General features: G+C 39.7%; 1 protein-coding gene across 12 annotated transcripts in view; it reads left to right on the forward strand.

Moving 5' to 3' along the window:
* Window positions 1–25848, forward strand: part of GRIA4 (glutamate ionotropic receptor AMPA type subunit 4) — a 381150-nt gene that overhangs the window by 315272 nt on the left and 40030 nt on the right. For 11 of the 12 annotated variants that reach the window (XM_032357837.1, XM_032357836.1, XM_032357835.1 and 8 more), the window contains exons 10-13: window positions 3736–3846; window positions 11651–11857; window positions 17429–17799; window positions 19811–20009. In XM_032357837.1, the coding sequence (XP_032213728.1) occupies window positions 3736–3846; window positions 11651–11857; window positions 17429–17799; window positions 19811–20009 (888 nt within the window). Of the gene's footprint in view, window positions 1–3735; window positions 3847–5102; window positions 6304–11650; window positions 11858–17428; window positions 17800–19810; window positions 20010–25848 lie in introns of those variants that run through there. The other variant, XM_032357847.1, reaches the window with a different exon arrangement.

The following is a 25848-nucleotide window of genomic DNA, read 5'->3' on the forward strand; positions in this document are numbered from 1 at the left end:
GACCCTGCCCGCAGCAGGACAATGAGATGTGCTCCCAGAAGAAATGTAGTGAGTTCCACATCTATACCGATTTTACCCATTCTGTCTGCTCACGGCCAGCAACAGGAGAGAAGGAGGCCCATTTGGGGCAAAATCCTTCTGGTCACTCTGGAGCAGACAGAGTACTCCCCAGGCCCCTAAAAACACGGCCTCACTGGCGGGCGGAGCTAGGACCATCCTGCCACACACTGGACTTCGCAAAATTGGCCAGTGAAACAGAAGCTTCCTGAAATGCAAAAAAAGTTCCATAATTCATAAAACTAAGTCCCAAAAGCAAAATGACCTCTATGTAAAAGAAAGAATAATGTAAAAAGGAGAACAGTGGTTAAAAACGGTCATATCAAGGGAGTTGCTTATGGCCCTGATCCTTCTGTGGCCTGATGGTCAGGACAATTAAGGGTTTTTGAGGGGAAGTTAAAGAGTGTGAGTGAGGACAGTGAGGAAGGTCTTTGCACTCAGCCGACACCCATCAAGACTCTTACAAGAAATATGAAGTGTAAAACCGTGTAGACTCATCTGTCTTTGTTTTTCTGTGGCAGTGATCAACTTGGGCATTCTGTCAGGAATATTAAGCTTAAAAATGAGCTACCACGAGAAATGTGCTGCTGGTGAAACTCGGCAATATGTCTGAAAAGTGAGCAATCGTTCTTGTAAATTGAACACTTGCCAGCAAGAGAACTGTCTCTGAAAATAGATCAGAGAGTCTGCCCATCAGATTGTCTGACTTCTGTAACAGGAGCACTGACTGAGGGACTCATTCCAGCTCTTTCTCAGGTCCTGGCTCCTGAGTGGGATAGAGTCTTCCCCGCCCAGTGGCCCCCATGGGATCCCCTAAAACCCAGAGTGTATGCTTGCAGGAGCTCTTCATTGTAAACATTTTTGTGTTGAGAGCAGGTGATATGCCACGCACAGAAATGGAAAATTGATGTGCATTTTTATATTGAATCTTCACAACAACGTGAAAGATGTATCTTTTCTCATTTTAAAGAAGAGGAAAAAGTAAGGCTCTGAGAAACCAGGGAACCTGTCCAGGGATGTTCAGCTCAAAGGATATAGGGGAGGGAGATAGAAACCAGGGCTCACCGAGCTCCAGAGCTCACTGTCTGGATGGCTGTGAAATACTGTCAGACCCGGAGCCCCTGAGAGTTCTCTTTAGGCTGGAGACAAGAATTCAGCCGTGTTGTCGGGTGCAGGTCTGGTCCTGTCATCCCTCCAAGGAACAAGTTCTGAGCAGAACAGCGGCTCCTCCTGAACCCAGTCCCTCCGTTGCAGGCAAAGGCCACTGTAAATACAGAGACGGCTATGCCTTGCGTGCTGGCATTTATGCACAGCTCACCTTTAGGAGTGCCAAGAAGACAAATATGTTTCTGACTAAACCTTCAGTTTAGTGATTTGAAATCTAACATTTTTGCTCTAGCGTTCCAGAAGTATTCTTCACCCAGTTTCTCTCTCTAGGAAAAATGCCCACTTCCCTGTCTGATTAAATGAGACCAAGCATGGGGAAAGTTCTTAGTACATTGTAAAATGTTGTGAAGAACTAGAGAGAAACCCCCTCTCACGTGAGGTTCCAGGTCCAAACTTTAGAATTCCTTTCTTCAAGAAGTGACGCTGATTGCCTCACCTCCCAGTGCATCTCTGGCCCAGTGGGATCTAGCGTGAAGGGTCCCATACCCCAAACCACAGCCTCCTTTTTTCACAAAATTGCAAGTAGATACAAGGGACACACATACAGTTAGGTAGAATTTTGCTCTTTAGTTCAGCTTGTCAGCACTTCTAAATAATTTATGTTTTAAGGGTAGACAGTTGTGAAGCTGTTTTAAATGCAGAATGTCAAGGTCTTGCCAACATCTGAAACTCTTCAGAATATCCCAAATCTATGGTTTTTCTGTTCTGGGAATTCATTAATAAAGAAAAATACCTTTCCCAGAGAATGGGCTGCTGAGATCTGGAGGCCAGCTGCCTTGGAACCAAGTGCTAAGTTATTTTCACGTCATGTAAATCATCATGAAGAAAGGAGAGTTACCAGGAGGCAACTGATACGTTGTTGATGTTTTATTTTGTAAATACCTATAGGAATTGAAGCTGTATGAGGATGTATGTACATCTCAAAGGCATACTTGTTTTTAAATTAACTTTTTCACTGAGTTATTAAATAAATATTAGCTACCAATAGATTCCTGTGGACACTTGAAAACTGTTGCTGAATTGATAGATGTTCATAATTGCATATCAAACTAAGAGCTACAGAAAACCATACTAATGAAAATTCATTTCCTTCATCTCTTCTGTGGTTATGTCTGTGACATTTGTGTTGGACAGTGCCTCTTTCTGACATGTTACTGCTTACTTTCTTTCAATACATTCACAAATACTGAGATGATAGTCAAGAAACTTGAAGGAAGCCAGGAGAGATTCCCAAAACATATTAGAACAAACAGCAAATACAGACCAGTAAACAATTTACATACATTGTAATGGAGACAGGAGTTTGATAAGGTGTATCCAGAAATCCGAGAAAGAAGTCTGGCACGCATTCAGTGGACACGCATCAGGATCAGGATAGCTTGTGGAGCCTCACAGCCAAGTGTGTGGACCTGGTGTCTTAGAGAACTCAGTTGGGAGCTCTGGCCCCTCTGGAGCGTGATCACCTCATGCAGTGTATATAACCTGCTGCTATTTAGTCCTCATCTCCAATGTGTGGGTCACAGTTGCACCTACTTCTATTCTACATTTGCTGTGTGTATAAACTCTTTTTTTAAATTTTTTTAAGATCTTACTTATTTATTTGTCAGAGAGAGAGAACAGGCAGAAGGAGAAGCAGCAGGCAGAAGGAGAAAGCGGGACTCAATCCCAAGACCCTGGGATCATGACCCGAACTGAAGGCAGACACTTCAGCAACTGAACCACACAGGCTCTGTAAACTTTTAGATGCATATTTAGACTCTGTCCCAGAGCAGGTGGTTAAGTGGTAGCCATTCCTAGTACTTAGTAGTTGGCACGATACAAAGAACCCTCAGTTTCCTTTAGGACCCCATTAGAGTTTACTACTTTGTGAAGTACCTAACTAAGTGCTAAATATATTTTACAGAAAGGACTTTGTTTCTCCTCTAAGTGAGAAAGTAATATAAGAACTTAACAATTTTAAAAATACAAATTTAAGTGTCATATTTGCAAGTGAAAATATTATTCATTAATATTAACCTCTGATGTATTTAGCATTTTAGAAATGGTTAGATTTTTTACCCAGTGGCTAGGGTATGTAAAACCCCAAATTCTTTCTATATTGCCTTATATATGCAAGTCTTTTTTGCTTAAAAATATCCTGTACATATTCCCTTTTCGGTGAAACCTGTAACATCATTGATAAAGTCATGTAACTTAATTTTAGAGGGTGCCAGTCAATCCCACTACAAGAGAGGATCGACATAAAATGGTATTCTGTCTATATCCATATTCTTTTCGGAACGTCTCCTTCCCCAATGTTTTGGCTGCTCTAAGACTGTAAATTGAAAAGTTGCCAAATGTACAACTAGGCAGTATCTGGCTTATCATCAATTCAGAAGGCTTCCAGAGCCTCCTTTTTGTCTCTTTTTAAAGTTTGTTTGCTTACTTATTAATACCCTGATGGTTCCGGAAAGAACGAACTAGAGAAAACTGTTCTAAAATGTGTTTTCAAGAATTTTCTCTGTTTGGTAGGTCGGTTACTGGAATGACATGGATAAATTGGTCTTGATTCAAGATGTGCCCACTCTTGGCAATGACACAGCAGCTATTGAGAACAGAACGGTGGTTGTAACCACAATTATGGTAAGTTTTGGTCTATGCTTTATGCTGTTCCGTCTTGTCCACAGGCAGTTTTAAGTCCCCAGCTTTGGTGAATGGCATGAGAGCTGCATCACAGCTGGGACAACACGGGTGTTCTGATCTGCAAAAGTCTGTTGAGGCTCTGAATAGGTTTGCCCTGACCTTTGAATACATTCATTACCTTCATTTGTATTATCTTTTGTTGCAATGTTGTTCTTGGAAAGACGCTCAGATGTTAAAGATGGAAGCTGTCACACCCTAGTTAGAAATGGATGAAATGCTAACATTCCAAAGGACAAAAGAATGAACATGAAGACTCAGCAACCAGTCACATAAAAACATGTGGTAATAAACACCACATTATTGTTGTTACGCTGTTTTTTATGACATCAGTGTAATAATAGTTGATAGTGTTAAAACTTATCACTTTCAAGGACTTTAATCATTGAATAATGATATGCATTGTCTGTCTATAATAGTGGGGCTATGAATGTAAAGATTTAAATGAGCATGTTTTATACAACTAAATGCTTTAGAAATAAATTTTGTTCTCTATTTTTAATGTGAAAATGGTGTTCTGCACCGATTATTTTTCTCATTGACCAATGACAAAAATACAATAAATTTATCAGACTTCTAAGACTTAAGGAAAGTATGATTGCTCCATTCTGTCACGTCATAAAGTGAAAACAACTCTAAATGTTAAGGAAATGTTTTCAAAGAGATCGTAAAGACATTATCTTCCCAATCATAGAAAACTACTGAAGTCAAGCACGCCCTTTTGAAGGCACGCTGGTCGAAGGAGATCAACAATCGGTGACCTGTAGCCTCAGCTCCGTCTCATTAGGCAGAACACGTTTTTAATTACTTACAAAGCCCTTACTCTAAATAAAGTGGAAATACTTTATGTTATTTAGCTTTTAGCTTATGTAATTTTGATTTTTAGTAACGTCAAGTTATTTCCAAAAGTTTGGGCACTGAGGTCAAAGCATGAAAATGCCAGAGAGAAGCGTTCATATGTTGCAGTGAGCAGCCTCTGTGCCATGTTACTCTGCTGAGACTTGATGGGAACTTGGTTTTAGAATGCAAGCCAACCGACAGCAGTTTTTGTGTAAGAGTGCAAAATACACTCCTTCTAGCTTAATTGTGTAATGGTTGCATGGGACTTGAAAAGCAGTATATATGTACATATATATTTCTTTTCCTAAAAAAACACAGTAATGGAAAGTCATACTTCAGTGCAGTCCTCCTCTTTTCAGCCTCTGATGAAGAATCCTATTTTAAGAGATTGATCAAGAAAGAAATGAGTTCCACGCTGTTCGACCGTTCCTAACTAAGGCTCAAGTCTTGTTCTCCTGTAGTAAATTTAATTTTTCATGTGGGATTCTTCTTGGATGACCAACTCTGGATTACCAGAAAAAAAAAATTTTTTTTTAAGTTCTGTGACTTTTCTGAGATACTAGAACAAAAGAAGAATTAATCCTCATGTTTCTCAAGAAAATACATAGATGTTGAAAGAGAATCACTTAGCAATTCTGACAAAGCAATTCCCCTATCCTGAAATAAGGTCATTGTATATAAAGCTGGAATTACATCACCCCTAATTCCAAGTGAAGGTTTTCTAAAAGTAAATATCTATGAATTTATGTGCTTGTTTTCCGAATATGCCCAGTTTGTTTTCTTTAAAGGTCTTTTGCAATTTTGCCTGTTCTGTGTGAAATAAAGTGTCTGGATGTGCATTATAGGTACAATGTAGAGAATCTTCTTTCCATCCCTGTTATTAAGGGGGCTGGAGATAGAATTCTTAAAACCAAAATATTGAATCAGTTTGCAAGCATGGCTGGTTTTCAGAAAGCATGCTACCAAAACAGCTAAAATGATTGAGAAATTAGTTGTTTCCTTTATATATGAAGAATATTCTGTAAAGCTGTTGTTTGACAATGATATCATCAATATTTTTGCTATCAAAATAGTGCAATACTAGTATTTGTCTTTTGTATAAAAATGTAATCTTCATATAATAATACCTCTTTGGGCTTTGCAGTTGCAGAATCATTCAGTAATTAAAAAAAGGATACCAGAATCCTTTCCCTAAACGTGTTCCTTGTATTTGCTTTGTTGAAAATGGTCGTCCGGGACCTATGAAGCTCCACATCTCATTCATGTTGAAAGAAATAATGATTCCTTGTAGACAAATGAGGTATTGTCACCTGCATGTAATAATCTCCCAAATTCAGCTGAAAACTCCCAACACAGACGGAGCTGGTTTGACATCGTTCATATGTGCAAGACAGCCCTCTAGACACACAAGGTTGAGAGTGGTGCCACCCTGGAAATCACGCACTTTGATCAAAATTGATATGGCGTCGTTGTTCTTCCCATTTGTCTTTCCTTGGTGTATATTGTTATTTATATGTCGACACATTGTAATGATATATGCTATTGTTAAATAAAATTGATTGAGAAATTCATTTACTCATCCATAAATATTTATTAAGCGTCTGCTGTGTGCTGGGCACCACTGTAAGCCCAGGGACATGCCAGAGAACGAGACCGACAACAGTTCTGCACTCAAATGAGTTTCTATTCCAGTGAAAGAAAGCAGACAACAAACAGTAGATAGGTAGACTAGATATCGTTCTGAAATAAAATGGGGCTCCAGCTTCCTGTACTGTTGAAATTTATTTTTTTCTTCTGACAGTATTGTCTATCAATAACATGGTCTTCATTTTAATGTCTCATTTATTCTACCTGAAGACGGTCATGCTGACTGTTTGCTTGGCGAATTCCAAATAAAAGTACCACCGGCAGCCGCCTCCCATGAGATCGTGACTACAAGAGTGAAAGGTCTAAAGTTTTGAGTTCAGATGTTGTTTTCTGTCTTTAAGACGTAGTGACTAAAAATTTGATAAAGCTATAATTGTATATGAGACTGTGAGTCCTACTAACTTTCTCCATCCTCAGTAATAGTTTCTGTCAGCAGCTGAAGGAAGCCAGATCCGAGTCGTGCAGTGTGCATTGGCTCAGCGGTTGAGGGGAAGGCGGCGTGCAGGAGGGAGACTTGTAGTCTCAGTCCTCTGGCTGCTGAACTCTCTGGAAGAGGAGAGATAAAGCAGTATTTCAGCCGAGCCCATTTCCCCCCAGATGTTCATGACTGAAGCTAAAGGATGCTTATGATGCATTGCTCAGTTAAGAAGCTATTTCTTACCATCTTGTGAATGTTAACAATCCTCTAGGAAGATTTTCCATAAATCCTCGTGTATTCCCTGCAGTATTAGAATTATGTTAAAAACCTGAAAGCAGTTTTACTTATCATAGTTGATCTTTCCAGAGGTTACTTTCTTAGACCTTTTCATTAGATGTTTGATATTTTATCTTCTCTAGGTAGAATTTTATAGCTGCCCTCCACATGTATACATGTGCATATACAATACACACATATATTTTATATCCTATGTACATAAATATACAAAAATAGGTATACTTGTTTTCCTCCTTGCACTAAATATTAATTTTCCCCATGCATACACCTGCCTCCAAAGGACTAAGTACTCAACTAGTTTTTTTTTTGTTTGTTTTTTGTTTTTTTTTTAAAGATTTTATTTATTTATTTGACAGAGAGAGATCACAAGTAGGCAGAGAGGCAGGCAGAGAGAGAGAGAGGAGGAAGCAGGCTCCCTGCCGAGCAGAGAGCCCGATGCGGGACTCGATCCCAGGACCCTGAGATCATGACCTGAGCCGAAGGCAGCGGCTTAACCCACTGAGCCACCCAGGCGCCCCTCAACTAGTTTTGAATTACGTTCTTTTGAATAAATTTTAAAGCTGTATAGCCATCCAATTTCCTTTTTTTCTCTGAATTGAATAATAACCTGTTAATTCTCCTTTTACAAATTTTTATCCATGGGATAAATTATCTGCATCCAGTAAGATTCTTTGGAGAAAGGCAAATATACACACAGCAAATAACTTTGGTTAATATTATTGATTTTATTACTTTAACTATTTTCGATAGTATTTGAAATCATTATATTTTTTGTTTAGAAAATCTTAAAGCCTTTCTAATAAGTATCTATTTCAACAAGTTTTGCTAAATACAAATAATCTGAAAAAATCCTCAGTAGGAAAATACTTTATTGATTGAAAATCATCTTAATTCATTTACACAAACATTTCCTTAAGCAAGCCCTAATGTAGCAGGTTTAGACAGAGATTGATTTCTTTCCTGAAATAGCAGAGCAGATGTGGAACACTACCCATTATGGAAATGTTAGTAATAAACTCATAATCACTAAGAAGTAATGCATTTAAAATAACTTCTGAGGAATTACCAGTCCACAGAGCACAGTAGTTGATATTGAGGATGGTAGGTTAGACTTTTAGGGCAGAAATAAGAGGTTATTTTCCACACCTCTGATCATTCCATTTTTATTCACAGTTACTTACCTGAACTCCATAAGGGCTCCTTACCGAAGATGCCCCACAAATCCTCCTTAGTGATTGGCTAGGACTCATTTTCTATCATATTGAAAAGATTTGGCATTTTCTTCACCCATAGTAGCCCCAAACATTTGTATTAAATCCTTCCCAAATATGCAGATCAGAAGGGCTACTTGTGGGCAAAATTATCAGGCTTGGTTGGTGCAAAGGAGGAGGTTGGGAGAACATTTAGGATCTGCTACTTGTATTAAAATATGAAGGAAAAGCAAAATGAGACACACTTGAGGCAAGTGAGGAGAGCCGAGCAACCAGGAGAGCTTCTGTCCAAGAAAAGCCTGGTCTTTCTCTTGGCCTGTTCCCCCACGTCCCCAAGCGCGACCGTCTTACTTCTCTCACGCTGCATGCCTCGCTCATCTGAGTCTCGGTAATTGCACATTCCCCTCGTTATGCAAACATTCTGGCTCAGTTTCTAGTCAACGTCTTCAGTAAGCTGAAGGTTTTCTAGTCTTTGTTGGTCTCTTTGGCAGGAAAGCAAAGACCCTGATGGGCCCATGCTGCCCAAAAAGGGAATTGAAAAAAAAAAGAAGAAAAGAAAACACCAAATACATTTTTTTATTCAGTTTTACAGATGTCTATTTCAGAAGAGATGGCCTCGCACTTAATAATTACTTCCCTTTTGAAGACCTGAATGAGAAGTTCTAACGTAATTACTTCACCATGGTATTCCCATTTAGGGAGCGGTGATGTGCCAGGAAATCTCTTTTATTCATGGAGTGCCTTATAGGTACCAGATGATATGAGGAGATAGGGAAAGGTTTTATCTACACTGTGTACCCATTGTTTCATAGAACGTATATCATTTACACATAATACAGACATTTGTGTCCTTAAACTTGTCCCCTCCCTGGTTAAATCATATGAAATCTCGAAGAGTTGCATGTATTTTGACAAATGAGTTGATAGCTTCAACAGTTTCCAGATACTTCAAACAACAGATTTAGTTCCCACATTGGCTACTTCTGTGAACTTGAACAATTTACTTGCCCTCTCTGAGACTTAAATGTTCCTCCTGCAAAAGGGAAGTGCCTACCTCAAAATATCAGTTTGAAAAGTAAGTGAAGGGCACAATTAAAGAACTTAGCATGATTTCTGATCCAGAGCATGCCCTAAATAAGTAGAGCTGTTCTTATTTTTCACTCCTGTATTTTATGATTGTCCCCCTCACTCTTACTCCTTTATCCTTATTGCAAAGAATTGTAATCTTAATCACAAGAGGACAAGAGGCACATTTTACTTATTTTTGTACCCCCTAGTTTCCAGCAAACTGCCTGGCACACAGTGGGTGCTTAGTAAATGTTTGAGTACATAATATAAGTGCAGCTTTTAATAAAGCAAACTGTTCACTGTATAATGTAGAGGGAATTGAGCAAATGAGGAGGGATTTCTAGCTAAAGAAACATGCACACAAGCTAATACTGTCATACATAGATTTGAGGGCTGAAATTCTAAGTGCTCAAGTATTCCAGACACTTTAGAATTGACCTTCAGTCTTAGTACTGCATGTGAGCCATAGTTGTACAACTTTGCGAAACTCTAAAGTTTATTATAGTGAAAGTTGTAAGTGAAAACTATACAGCCATTTCAGTTACAGTTTTAAGCATTTTACAAATGTGTGGATCTTGCTTTTCTCTACATATAGAGAATTTTAATTAGCTGTCACAAGAAAAAGAGAACGTAAGGATTAGCTCATTTTAACTACTAGGATTTTATATCTTAGGCATTGACACTGCTTTGCAACAACTCACCACATTTATAATTTTCAAAACCCTTTATATTTGGAGGATGGTTTCCATAAGCTACTAAATAATTGTCATCTGTCTGAAGAAGAGGCAATTAGTTATCTTAACTTTATAGGTGGAGAAACTTTCTTCACCCAAGTCTGGTGTTAATACATGCATCAATTTCAAAGACAGGAGAGAATTCTGGGTCCTTTGACTATGTTAGCCTAAGGTAGAATTATTCGAGGACCAGCCCTAGACAGTGGCCCATGGTAGAGTTATTTAGGGCATCCCGATGAGAAAGTTATAGATCATGCAATTTACATTTTTATTAAGTTTCTTAAAGTAGTTTCTATGTTTATAAAGTACTTAAAATCAGAACCTGTATATACTGCTATGTTATGCAAAGTAAAATACTGTCTAATCTAGAGTTTTAGGAGCAAGTTCAACTTCCCCAAATACAGGTGCTGGGAGAGAAGAATATGGTGTGAAAATTACTCAGTGGATGTTATGTTACAATGTTATAAAATATAAATGCATGATCTCAGTGACATTGTGGCTAAAGGTGGCCACTCCTTTGTCTGCGAATCTGAGGTGTGACCAGCAGGTCTATCTTGCATGTTTTCACCAGACCTATCTTTTGGTGGCTTTAGGCTCCATTTATAAAATCAGGTGCTTGCTTGCTAATGTGTCTCTTAGTTCATGGCCTTTAAATGGTTTGGTTTAGGGGTGCGTGTGTGCATGTGTGTGTATATGTGTGTGCTTTAACTAAAAACTGTCTGGTTATTGTTAGCCACAAGTAAGTCTGTAAATTTTATAAGGATTTTCACAGTAATTCTTCATCCTATTTTCTATCTTTCTTACTTCAAAAACTAAACAGGAATATCACTTGAAGTGTGTGACTATCACAATTGGGGGGATTATTAGCTTTCTTTGAAGACATATTTTATAATAGATAAAACTTCATGGACCACAACCCTCATTAAAGCCAAAAATACTGGACAGTTTTAGGAAAGCCACTTTAAGGCAAATAAGTATGTAAAATGTTTTAAATAATGAGTTTATTTCTTCACTGAACCTTGCTAGTGCCTGCTCTGAAAAGGGCATCCAGCGAAATGCTAGAGAGCAGAGAAAAATCATTGAGCTCCTTTGCTAAAGGAGATTGTAGTTCAACATGAATAAAAAAGATGCAGAATATGGAGACCTGTGACCTTGAATAACTACTAGTTGGTCTCTAATTTCATGAGCTATTTTTAGAAATAACTAATTTCATTGCCAAAGATGATAGGCTTATCCTTCCCTTGACAGTTACTAATACCTACTTTTCATGTCGTGGTCACGGTACTCGGTATATAACAGTCACTGGGTAGAAAACTGTTTTAAAGGTTTCCCTTTTAGTACCCAACATAAAGCAACTGAATATACTCCTTAGTGTATTTATAAATTCATCTGTTTTATTATTGATTTCTAGCCACACAAAATCAGTGTGTATATTAAATATAATCTTGTCAAATTCTGCAGCTGAAAAGTTACATAAAGACTTTTGAATGTTTTGTAATTTCTCCTTTACAGTTCTACTTCTCTCATTATAGGAATCCCCATATGTTATGTACAAGAAAAATCACGAAATGTTTGAAGGAAATGACAAGTATGAAGGATACTGTGTAGATTTGGCATCTGAAATTGCAAAACATATTGGTATCAAGTATAAAATTGCCATTGTCCCTGATGGAAAGTACGGAGCAAGGGATGCAGACACAAAAATCTGGAATGGGATGGTAGGCGAACTTGTTTATGGGGTAAGCAAATCAATTTATTGAAGGATTTACTTATATAAACCTGAAAGTTTTTATCACCTGGGCATATATCCATTTCTTAAGACCTGTTAACTTTTTTTTTTTTTAACAAATTTGCGGTTACATTCAAAGAGGCATATATGAAGTTCAGATGTTTCTCTAATTCATTATGGTGCAATTCCCAAATAATGAGAGAAGCTAACACCTCATAATTTCAAAATCAGGAAAGATAAAAATTTGGGATATGATGTCCTATCTTTTTTAAAAATTGACTTCAGTGTCTGATGATAATTCTCGAAAACCTAATGCTGCCCTACCATAGCCATGTTGTTTTTAAGAACTGCAAAACAAATCTACTATGAATGTTACTTGATAATGGAAGGAGCATATTTTCCCCAACAGCATAAAGGTGGACATTATTGTAACTAGTTACTTATGTCCCTGTTGATTGGGGTTACTGGTAGATTTCATTTACATAATTGATAAAGCAATCATTAAGCTACTTTAGCATCTCTAAAATATTCAGCAGTAATATGAGATTCTTAGAGTTCCGCTGAACACGGTAAGTTTAAACTTTATGCAATGCCATAATTTTCTGAGACATAGGCAAATGCAATTCCGTATCCCAAAGGCATTCCATAGCAGGGCTCACACGCATACACGTCAAACCCTTCTGTTTACCAGATGCTGAGTATACACATTTATAGCCAAGAGCAAATTCAATGTAGACATTCCTGCCTGAATGAGAGCAAGATCGTTTTCGTCAGCAATCCCTGCGAAGTATCAAAATGAAACCGGCAGTTACCAAATGCTGGTAACGCGCTGTAGTTCCAGAGCCCAGAAGCCAAACCCAGAGCTTACAGTAAGCTGTAGTCATCGAATAATCGATAAGTCATACACACCTGAAGTGTATTTGGAGGTGTCCTGTAAGCCAATCCGTAGTTCACAGATTCCACCTTCAAAGCACACTCTCTGAGTCATCCTCCTCATAAGACCTCTTTGAAATCATTACATGAGAGTCCTCCTTCCCTAGAAGCGAAAAAGGATGGAATGATGGAGAGCGTAACTGGAGTCTGGAGAGAGGCTCCCTTTCCAAGCCTGAACTACAAGTGGATAGTTTCCCGATTCTGTATCCTGCATTTCAGACCCCAAAGCCACATACTTTCTCCAGCCAGTCTGATACAGTAGCTATAACCTCAGCAGAAGAGGAAATCGTTTGGCATTAAAGAACAATCATTTCGTTTTATATCCATTTAAAAAGAACTGACTAGTTCGTTGTCCTAAGTGAAGAAAAATTTTGCAGTTTTAAAAAAATCAAGAAGTGTTTTATCATAGTGCTCACAAACTGTTTGATAGTGAGATTTAAGTTCCAAAGAAAAAGGATTCCTAAACCATGTGTCCCTTGGTAATATTTTAAATTTTTGGTAATACTTTTAGTTTTTGAGACAGTAAGTAGATTTTTTTTTTTTTTTTAGATTTTATTTATTTGTTTATTTAACAGGGAGAGTGAGCACAAGGGAGGGTGGGGTGGGCAGCAGGCAGACAGGTTGAAGCAAGGCCCCTGCTGATCAGGGAGCTTAATGCAGGACTCGATCCCAGGACCCTGGGATCATGACCTGAGCTGAAGGCAGCCACTTAACTGACTGAGCCACCCAGGCGCCCTGACTATATATAGATTATAAATGTAAACATTATTCAACTTGTAACTAAAGTAATTAGTTGTGAACTAAACTTGTGAACTAAAGTAATTTATTTCCTTCAGAAAACACTATTGGGTATTTCATCTCCAAAAACCCTTCTTGAATTACCAGTTAGTAATGTATGGTGTGACTAACCTGAGTAACTTCCTACAGCAGTTATTATATCTCTCTCCTCCGGAGTCCATGCCCATTGGGCAGCCCAACCTCACCCCTTTGCAAGGGCTCTGACCACATTGTTCAAGTAACGGAAACAAGTGCTATTCGGAGATTGGCATCATCAACCAAGAGTTACAGCCATAGCACCTGTCATAGTAACACAGAGTCCCAAGGTCAAGCAGTTCTCAGAAAAGATAGCAGAGTGCTTATTAATACGCAGCGTATTCAGTCCTCAGTTCATTTGCGAGGGGTCAGATTCTTTCATTTCTGTCACTTGACGTTTTCCCAAAAGGAACCTTCCATGTCTCAATACTTTGTGCAGATTTGGTGCTTTTCATCCTGGTGTCTGTCAAGTCTGCACTTCTTAATGTTTGTGCTTTCTTACTGCTAATCCGTAGAACAAATGCCCAGTGTCCAGGGCCCAAGGGGAAGCTCCATCCATTCTCTCCTATCCAACAAAGCCCATTAGAGAGTAAAATTATTTACTTTGAACCTGTTATTATTACTGCTTCTTTATTCTTCACACACTTTGTTACTGGCATTGTTAGGAGTAAGTGTTCTGGGACACACGCATGGCCTCAGCACGCCGGCTGGTGGTGGCCCCAGAGCACAGGACCACGCTCCTCCCCACCCCCAGCTCCTCATGTCCTTCCTGCCTGTGGCCGCCGTGCACCAAGTCCAAGTCCTGTCGCCGTGTTCTGTGCTCGTTCTGCTGGCCCCTGCCATACTCGTGTGCATGGATTTTAATCCAGGGAAGTATTTCCCCACGCACCTTCTGGATCCTGCGAGCACCAGCGTTCCCTGTGGTCTGGGTCACAGCGCAGGCTCCTGAGCCTCGCTCCGGTCTTGAGAACCCAAATGTTAGCCAGCTCTTGCAGGAGATACTCGACCCCCGGGACTCACTGAGAGATCGTGGAACCAGACCCACGATGTAACATCTCCAGTCTGAGCAGAGAAAGCCCAGGTGTATCTTCTCTGTTTCACTGGCCTCTTTCAAAACACAACTGTCAGACTTCAAAAGTGTCCCTTCGACCTTCCCATCACCACCCTGATCCAGCATTCACCTTCCCTCACCCCTTGTTCCCCAAGCGGGAGGCACCTCCATTTCTCTCCATGTTGCTTTCGTTTATCGGTGGTAACTCATGTCAATACAACTTTGCCTAAGAACACAACACCAAGCAGCTTAGTTCACAAAAGGTGGCATTTCCCATCAGCGACAGTTTGCCTTACTCATTTGTGCTGCGACAGTGGACCAACATCGCGTACGATACCAACTAAAGCTGAAAGCAGTTCTGAGTACAAGAATAAAATTTGTTTGATTGAGACTCATCATATGATATGAGAAGAATTTTTCTGAGCATGAAACCAAAGGCTGAAAATAGAAAAAAAGATAGTCCCATATAGCTACAACAAAATTAAATACTCCTATATTGCAGTGGAGTACCGTGAACTGAGTTACGTAAACAAAACCATTACTGAATAGGGCGAATATTTGCAACATGTATGGAAAATAAAAATTTATTTCTGGAATATATTTAAAAGCACTTACAAATTAGTAAGTAAAAAGTGAATATACCATATGGAAAATGGGGGCAGAGTATGACAAGCTGTGGCATAGGGAAAAGTGGCTATTTGTTTTATAAAATAAATGTTTTATAAAAATAAATTCAGATTACTGCAAAGAGATCTAGCTGGCCGTGGAGCAATTGGCAAAGATGGATGAGAATAAAGGTACACGTGGCTGGCTGGCATTCCTAGTGGCAAGTGCTCTCCACACAGTGCTGATGATGGTAGAAATTTGCATGATCTTCCCGGAGAAAAGTTGCACAAAACGTATCGTGGCCATTGCAAGGATTGTTCCCATTTAGACCAGAGAATCCCATTTCTAGAAATTCATCTTAAATGGTTACGGAATATACCGGGGCTTGTCTTCAAAGATGTTAACATCATCGAAGTTGGAAATTGTGTAAACCTGGAAACAGCATAAGCCTCTCCTAAAATAATAAGTAGGTTGAGCACATTGTGATATTTTCCCATGATCAAATACTTGGCAATCTTTGATTCTTAGTATGTATGATAAGACGAAAAGGAGTTCATCATAACCTTCTGAGTAAAGAAATTGCAAACAGTATTACCCCGTTTCAGAATAGAGAAGTACGATTGCTCAAACCACGTCCAGCAGGCCTCTCTGAAGAACGAGCAGGAGCAGGTGAAGGGAACGGAGGTCATTCTGTTTCTACATCTTATTATTCTGTAGCCAGTTAGATCACTTGTCTAATGGAAATTATGTAAATAATAAAATAGCAAAAATGATAACCTCCCAGCGGTGAGTCTGACTTTCATAAATGTGGGCGTTCATGAGGTAAGCTAAGTTCATTCCCCCAGAGGACTCTCAGAGTTAGCGCTCAGCCCCACAATGGGCAGCCTCGTGGCTGCTGTACCCTCCCCGCACTAGCCACCGCAGTGCCCTGGGATGGAGCTGCCGGCTGGCCTGTGAGCCAGTGACCTGAGGGTCTCGAGGAATCCCTGGATATGTCAGCCTCTCCAGGAGCATGCCTGGCCGTGTTTCCGATTCCCCTTTACTGCCAGATAAGTTCTTTTCAAAATGAACAATCAAATAAACTTTTTGTACCTGCAGATCACTTAACAGTTTACAGTGTTTTCACGACCCTTTATTCCATTCACTTTTGGAGATGGCGTGATTGATGGAAGACACGCGAGCCCCGATCAAGACGGGCCGTGATGTGTACACCTGAGTCTCCGCTCCATCGTCTAGAAAACAGTGATAAACGGGATTAGCGTAGTGTTAAATGAGAGGCCGTTTAAAGTACTTAGCTCAGAGCCAGATATATAGTCCCTCAGTAAATGCTCATTAGGATTTTATTAAATTGTCCAAAAGAGAGAATCACAGTGATGCAATGAGGCAAACACAAAAGTGTCCTCATTGGGGAGACATGGAAAATGGGCTTGGAAAAATGGCCGAGTCACAGAACAAAAACAGAAACTGGTGTAAGACAGATCATAAGAGCTGAGAATTGAATCCACTGTTTTCCGAACGCTGAAATTCAGAGTATAAAATCAAAGTATGTGGCTAGGGAGAAATAAATGCCAATTTTCAGATTTTTGTGTGTGCTCTGGATTGGAAAATGTCCTCAAACAGCAGGTGTCTTCCATGCTACAACACAGACTGTAGGGTAGGTTTTCCTACAACTGGAAAGAAATAAAAAAGGGCTGTTTGAAATTTGCATTCATAATATTAAGGATGGCCAAGTAATGAGTCAGTGGCACCATTCCAAATGAAACAGAAAACGCTGCAACATAATGGCCATTCCGGCCAAGAAATTGAGAAATCCAGCCATATGGGAAGTCCGGTCAGGCTCATCCTCTGGCCCGGCCCATGTGCTTAAAGACGAAGACAGTTATCTGAGTTCAAGTACATTTTTGCTTCTATCCACTCTTTCCCTGTGTCTCTTCCTCTCATCTAATCACCAGCACCAATAAAAATAGTTCATGCACTTGCACAGGGTATATTCTCTTGGGAAAACAATCTACCGTTCACCTTCAGTTTATCGCCGTTCATACTCAGCTAGCTGCTGGCCTTCCCCTTCAGAATGTAAAGTGGATGCATAACTCGTTAGTTTTGAGTGGATCGGCCCCGTGCCAGCCACTTCTTGGAGTGCATTAACCTGTGTGTTTTCATGTGTCTCTTCTCTTCTAGAAAGCAGAGATTGCTATCGCCCCTCTGACTATCACTTTGGTCCGAGAGGAGGTCATTGACTTCTCTAAGCCCTTCATGAGTTTGGGCATATCCATCATGATCAAGAAGCCTCAGAAATCTAAACCGGGAGTGTTTTCCTTCTTGGACCCTCTGGCCTATGAGATCTGGATGTGTATAGTGTTTGCCTACATTGGTGTCAGTGTGGTCTTGTTCCTAGTCAGCAGGTTTAGTCCGTATGAATGGCACACAGAAGAGCCAGAGGATGGGAAGGAAGGGCCCAGCGACCAGCCTCCCAATGAGTTCGGCATCTTCAACAGCCTCTGGTTTTCCCTGGGCGCCTTCATGCAGCAAGGATGTGACATTTCACCCAGGTCAGTTCGAAAACTCTTGGCTTCCTCCCTGCGCCATCATTCTCGGGGTTGCGCAGGCTGTCTCCGCACGTTGTTCTCCTGGGGGAGCGGAGAGAGGTACAATTCCCAAGTTGATCTGAGTGCCACCGGGGCCAGTTTTTCCAGGTTAGCACCAGATGTGGACACATCATACAGATGAGCTTTCCCAGCAGAGAAGTAACATATGCAACCGCTCCGCAGTCTCCAAAATCACATAGTGTTAGTATGGCCTTCAGTGGTCTGACAGGTGGAAATGAAAATCTAAATTGTCAGACTAAGATTTCATTTTCATTTTGTCTCCTTTTCAAAATCAGAATTTTTCATTACTGTTGCTGTTGTTCCCTTTTTATAAAAGTTAATTTTGACCTCAGTTTACACCCCACATACCTTATGGGGGATTTCTGCTGTAGACTTTACCTGACGCCTGAGTCAGTATATTAGGTACCAGATATCTGTTGTTCTGTGTAACAGAACATGAACTAAGTAAGCTTAGTTAGTGGGCAAACTCAGCAATGTCAATACGGTGTTGGTGTAATAGACATGTTTTTCAATATCTGTGGAGTCATGGCTCACTTCCTTTGGACGCCACTAAGACATTTTTCAGTCGTTTTCCAGAAATGCAGCCAGTCTCCTATTGCAAGAAAAATACCAACCTTCTCCCACAGAAAAAATAACTGCAAGTAGGAGAAGGCTATGAACTGAACTTAAATATGTGACTTAGATTAGCAACACAAATATACAGATTTTTTTAAAGAAATGTGTGCCTTCTCAAAAAGAGACATTTTAGGCACAATGCAGTTGTGTTCCTTAAGGTCCCAGAAAACTCTAAATGTGTTTGAATTCCAATAACATAGAAAACTGAGTCAGTAACTCTGAATTAATCAAATGAAGAGAAAGCAAAAGCAAGTCATGGGATGGTTTTGAAAACCAGGATGAAGCAGGTGCTAAGTTAAAACTGTCAGGTGCTACTTAATAATAATGGTTAAGAAGGGAGAATTTGAAAGCTAAAAATGTCATGGAAAATAGGAAATTTTTTTCTTACATTTAAAAAAAAAAAAGTTTAAAAACAATTTGTCCTAGTAATTTTGAAGTCTGATGGTCCCAGGGAGTGAAATCAATGATAAAATTACCTGGATTTTTTATTCATTCCATCCTCACTGTTCCTCTGCACGCACCTTACCCACACATCCCCGATACCAGGGAAAGGATGTGGAGAGAACTTTTTTTTTTGAGGTTTAGTGTCTGTTTTTTAATGGCATCCCCCAGTGCACTGAGAAGTCACACGCTGTGCTCTCGTGTTGGCAATGGCAGAGAGAACCTGTTTAGGGCAGAAAGTAAAGATGTGTTTGGAGATAGCCCATCCTCAGCTCAGATCAGAAATGAAATATCAAACAGACAAAACAATACCCAGCGGTGGTCACTCTGAGACCAGTCTGAGCCCTCATCTGGTCCAACCCCGTTCGGGGTGTCCCACCTGCCCTGGCAGGGCTCCGTGTGAAAGCCATTGCAAGTCCTCTCGGAAGGGCATCTGTATGAAATCTGAGACCTTGCCCGCTGGTAACACGCACTGCTGTTTCATGTACCTCAAAGAGATCAGTGATGCTGCCGATGAAGCCACACGAGTGTGTTTATCTCATCACCTGTAGGCTACACCCCAATTCCAGAGATGCTAAAACGTAAAGTGGGGTGGATATATCAGTGAATTTCAGTAAGTGTTCCTTTCCTGTACCTGGGGGAAAGGCATTAAGTTCCACGTTTCTGGAAACACACAATAAAAAGGGAACATCTTCCGTATTTTCAGTGGCATTCATATCCTCGAGGTGGCGTGCCCAGCTCAGATTGTACAGAAAGATAGAATCATTCTGGAGTAGACAGAAGATAAAACTGTAATTGCCATCGTGGTTTAAACGTACCCTGTGAATTTATGATATTTCTTTTCTTTCTCTTTGTTGGTTAGAGAAAGGAAAATGTGCATTATCTTATCCATGTTTAGATCCCTCTCAGGTCGAATTGTTGGAGGTGTTTGGTGGTTCTTTACGCTCATCATTATATCATCTTACACCGCTAACCTCGCCGCTTTCCTGACGGTTGAACGAATGGTCTCCCCCATAGAAAGTGCAGAAGATCTGGCCAAACAAACAGAAATTGCCTATGGAACCCTGGATTCAGGGTCAACAAAAGAATTCTTCAGAGTAAGTTAAGGGAAAAACTAACCATGAAATGTTCATAATTTTGAAACTCAGGCAGTTTCTGCCAACCATTATATTATGCGCTCTAGCTGTTTGTACGTTTTGCAAATTTAATAGTAATGCTATGTTTAATGCTAATACTTCTACTTGGGAATTATAATCACTTCAGTTTGTAAAAGTTAATTGATTTATTCACATTGCAATAGAGACCCGGGGAAAAGTAACAACAAAAAGGTAATTAAGACAACTTTAGAGTGTAACTTATCTAGAAGGTTCCAGTTTTGATAATGCTGTGATGATACTGCGTCTGGGAAGATTATAATTTAGATGTGCTTGGGGGTTAAGGGCATAACAGTGAAAGCAAGGGTTTTTTGTTTTGTCTCAAGAATACATTTAACTTGCCACATTTGAAACCCAAAACCTTAATTGAAGCTTATACTTCCTTCTGTGAGGTAGAGTCTGTAATCTGTTCCATAACAATGGATTTCAAAGCACAACATTTGCTTTCTCACAGAATAATGGTAATAGAACTGTTAAGTTCTGGACACCGTCGCAAGATATTATGTGTGCCGATTTCTCTGCTTTTACAGATAGAAGTGTTCAATCTGTTATCATTTCATATATGGATGCAGGTACCTGGGGTTTAAAAGTTTCTGGTTTTTTAGTTCTTTGTTCCACTGTGAGGATGAATTTTTGATTGGTGAAACTCTTACTCTGCTTGTACTTAAATCCAGAGATATGCACTTGATAATGTCTGGTCAGAGATAAGGATTCATTTTGTGACTTCAGAACCATAACATTAAAAGACAGTCAGAGTGACAATTTCACAAATATTTACCCAAGTAATAATGAGGATATTTTACATTTAATTTCAATTGCTTACAGGTTAGATATTTACTAATTTAGGAGACAGGAATTTTATTTCCCTGTTTTCTAAGCTTTCATGTAAAACTGATGACAGCCCTTTGAAATAAGTGGGCGCTTAAAACCCAGTACTGGGAGAGCACATTGTCATTCAAATGTATATGCTTATCATCTTCCCACTCAGCTATGAAAAAAACAACAAAACACCCTACTCTTTAAGCCAGCCTTTAACTGTCATGTACTTGAAGTTCATAAGAGATTTCTCTTTTTTAAGAGGATCTAACTACATGTGTTTACATAATACTGAATTAAGAACAAACCAATCAAAAGTTTTGTCAAACCCATCATTGGACATTGTTTACAAAAGAAACCAGGCAGAGAACCATGTCCTTGTCAACAATTTAGAGAGAGCCTTGCTAGTAGCTATAATGAAACATTTAGGATAATTACAGATATTTGCGGATTTTTCTAGAACTGTAAGTAATGCTCATGACAATGGATAAACTTAACTCACCAGATTTTTAAAACTTACTGAGTGCATCCCAGTCTTTAAAGCTTCCTGATAGAAGTATACTGCTCTAACACATTTTAGCACAATTACAGTACCTTGCCAGAAATCTGTAAATTTCTGACTCCTTCCACCCAAAACTAGGTAAGTAGAATTCAGTAACTTTGCCTAGAAACCATTATGCCTAGGCATCAAAATGGAATACACTTGCATTTTACCGAGCAGTGGTGACCGAATTTCATGTAAGTAAGGTAAATATTTGCAGGTTCATCATTCTGCCTTGAGTGATAAAGGGAGAAAGAAATGTCATGTTGATGCCCTGAAAAAAAAAAATCAGAAATAACTCACTGTACAGCTCTTTGGCATCGAGCACACAGAAAATGTTTATTTCTAATCTTTATAGAGTTTTTAAAAAGTGTTCCAAATTCTAAAATCTGGTGAGGGAGATAAGAGACCATATTGATAAGAAGTAGAGGATGAAGGGGAGCTGCTTGCTGGATTTACAGAGCCTTTCCTGCGGGCCACGCCCATCTCCATGGCCCGTTCTCTCTGCCCCCCCTCCACACCCCCAAAATGGCAGCTTTAAAATGGGAAGATTTTTTTATAAGGTATTTATTTTTATATTGTTATATAAATATATTGTATTTATATTTATATTGTTGCAGAACGGTCTGAACCCTAATGGGACAAGAAAATAATTTTCCCTGGCAGCACCCTTTCAGGAAGGCATAACCGTGGGTTCTCTGATAAAAATCTAATTCACTCCCTCCCCTCCCACAGATGATGGCCTGGTTTAAATAAACCATTTTGTCTGACAGGTGGAGGCAGTGGCATGTGAAGGGTGTTTTTGTTCCTGTCAGGACTGTTTTCTCATAGGAACACAGTAATGGTACATCTATCAGCTCCATTAAACTGCCTCAGGCAGTGACCCGTACCTATGCTTCCAAAAAATGTTGCAGTCACACATCGGCTGGAGAAGGAACTAGGCCGTTGTGGGAGGGGGGGACTAATCCGAATGCAACTGTTGCGTTGGTTTTGGCCCCGTTATGAAACTTGGTGTGTTCTGTGTTCTGTACACCTTGCGGAGCATGAACGTGGAGGCGTTGAAGGGCGGTCCGGACCTGTCCCTGATGGCACCCTTGCTGGTGAGGTGTTCAGGCGTTACACCTGAGGCTCACGCACTGAAGGGCCCCGCAGCTCCGACTTCATACCGCAGCTGCTGTGGTCATCCGTCACTCCGCCGGGGCGTAAATGAGGTGGATGACTATCTCAGGGCTTAGAAGATTATCAAATACTGCAAACCATGGCCTTGCCGCCTAAGCTGCTGAAGCGGGGACCTGGCAACAATGTTAATGTTAACTAGAATGCCTGACATTTGTACCTGTTTTCTATTAAAAAATGGAAAGGCGGGAATACTTAATTTTTGAGCAGTTTAAAGGACAGCACATTTTTAAAAGTCCAAGAGTTATTTTCAGTAATAGAATAGTGCTTTAAGTCAGCAAGTTTCCTATGTTGAACTTCACAACAAGGAAAGAAATAATTCTGAGATTATTTTTCTAATATCAAAAAAATGATGACTTTTGTATCATCTTGGCTTATGACTTTCAGCGTATTTACTCCCCCAGCCTGATCTTAAAAAGATAATTACAGCTGAAGATTTTAGGGACTTAGAATCCCATTATCACTGTGTTTGGGAGTTTTCTGGGACTGCAGAAATTCCCTGTTAGCCTGTCTCATCAAATTTACAAAGCTTTGCTTGCCCTCGCTCCTTAACACTCACCTCTTGTGGTCACAAATACGGCACGGGAATATTATTTCCAGTTCTTCCCTACTTGAATGCCCCAGTACTCCCTTCCCCAAGTGAATGTGACCTTATCTCTGTCATGCACCTTGAAATCAGAATCAGAATTTCTAAACATTCGTAGAGTGACAGTGTGATTTTTTTTTCCCCCGAAGGAGTTGCTTTATTTCTCTCTTTTCCACCGGGTGCTGTATCTTTACAATTTCTTTTACACATAAGGTTTTGCTAAGTGTGGCCCAACTACACTGTGGATTCCTCTTTCTTCTGAACTTTAAGGGAATTAATTCAACTTCTTTTGCATTTCTGGTATATATAATTCAATATATATAAACAAATGCAACAGTAATTTCCTTCACATTACTATTATACAAATGGACTTCTAAAAAGTATCAGTGGCCTAAAGGTACTTTATTCCTTTGAAAAGGAGTAATTAAATTATCTTCCTAATTACCAACCCCTAAAAATACTTTTTCCACCCTGCTGTGTTAGTTTTGTTTAGAGGTTCCAATTCCTTTAAGTAACATGCTAAACAGTAACTGGAAAATTGCCAGATAACTACCGGACTCTCATATTCTTCAAAAATTTCAAAAAATTTTCCATTCAAGTAATATGTTTTATTTCTTCTGTTTTCAATATAGTATACATGACAAAGTGTGCGATGTTTGTGCAATGCTGTATCTTTTTAGGTAAAAGTCTCAAGTTATCAGTATATTTTGAAGAGTGATTATACACCAAAAGGACGTTGTTTACCAACATTTGTCTTAATAGAAATAATCAGAATAAGTGTGAAGGACGTCTGTATCTGGTGATTGAGACAGTTTATGATTTTCAGAGTTTGGAACTCATTGTAAAATGGCAGAGTTCATTCTCTGAAGAGGATTGTGTTATTGAAGATGGACTGATTGGGGCCCGGCGACATGGCCTCCCTAGTGGATCCCACAGCTGCGGGTGCTGAGTCCTTATGCTCCTCTGTCCTAGACGCACATAGAATCTTTGCGATTTCATTTAGTAGTTGGTATGCAGTTTCCTAACATAAAGATTTCTATAACTAGAGTTAACCCATCATTATATACGCACACACGCACACATAACCCACAAGCTCTGTATCATGGCAGTATTTTTAAGTGTTAATAACATGAAGACATTCATAGGACAATAAAGGATGTCTATTTTCCATCATGGTATTTACCAGCATTTGAATATACAGTAACATTGAATATCTGGGTTTTTTAATAGTGTCCAAGTATGCAAATCTCTTACTGTTACATAGGATGTTGATTACAAAGTTTCCATCTTTGAAACCAAAATTTTAAATCCAACATTTATCAATTTCTTTCTTGGTTAAACGAATCATTTGATTTTGCCTCAAAACATGTCTTCTTAAGTTTGCTATTCAGGACATTTGTTGATTATTGAAGATCCACCTCTTACTGGACTCTATATTCTGGTAAACAAAGGAGGGTCCATATAAAATGCATATTCATGCTACTTGAGATTTTCCCTCATGCTTAAATGTAAGTTTGAATGAAATGTCCGCTAATTTTTATTTGGATCGAGATGCAAAATCTTAGCATCTTGTTATTGAACAGATGCCCTTGCACCACAGAAGTCTGTGTACCATTGTATAATCGGACATCAGACAGGGGGCAGGTTTCTTGACCTCATTAAATACATGCCTGGGGACATTTGAGTTCATTTAGATGTATTTTCACCTTTAAAATGTCTGTATGGGGCACCTGGGTGGCTCAGTGGGTTAGGCCACTGCCTTCGGCTCAGGTCATGATCTCAGGGTCCTGGGATCGAGTCCCGCATCGGGCTCCTTGCTCGGCAGGGAGCCTGCTTCCTCCTCTCTCTCTCTCTCTGCCTGCCTCTCTGCCTACTTGTGATCTCTCTCTGTCAAATAAATAAATAAAATCTTTAAAAAAAAAAATAAATAAAAATAAAAATAAAATGTCTGTATGGATGAAAAAATCGAACAGGAATTCAGAGACCAGCGGAAGGTTCTAGGTAAATTAAATAGTGGGACTAAAAGAGATGGAGCCCAAATAGACAGAACTAAATAGATTCCTTGGTTGAGGTCAAGGTATTAGAAAGACTAACTCTCCAAAATATATCCTAGGAAAACAAGAATCTCCATTCTTTCTTTTCAGCTTTTCTAACTTTTTACTTGGAAAAAACTTATTCTTGAAGTATTGTTGACATAGGATGCCAGATTAGTCTCAGGTGTGGGGTATAGTGATGCGTCACTTTCATCCATCGCCTGGGGCTCCTGACCATAAGTGTGCTCACTCTCTGTGCCCCCGCCCCGCATTGTCAGGCCCTTCCTGACCCTGGTCCCTGGGTGGCACTTGTCATCTCCATGGCATTTATCGTATAACCGGAGGTCTGTACCTGTGGAGGAGTAATCACTTCTCTTTAAAGTCAGTGGATATTCTGTTTGGAGATTTTTTGAGAAAAAGCCCTCGGCTGTCTGTTGGATCCAGCGTTTGCCTCTTGGGTTATGGACGTTTGGGTTTGAAGCCCACTATGTCTGGTCCTTGGTACGTGCTCAGCTGCTGGCTTGATCTGACCATCTTTCGAATATGTCTTAGAACACTTCATATTAAAACTTGGAGGCATGGAAAAGGATAAAAATGAAAACAGTATAGCAGCACTCCTTCCTTATCAGT

The sequence above is a fragment of the Mustela erminea genome, chromosome 9 (assembly GCF_009829155.1).
Source record: "Mustela erminea isolate mMusErm1 chromosome 9, mMusErm1.Pri, whole genome shotgun sequence".
NCBI classification, from domain to species: Eukaryota; Metazoa; Chordata; class Mammalia; order Carnivora; family Mustelidae; genus Mustela; species Mustela erminea.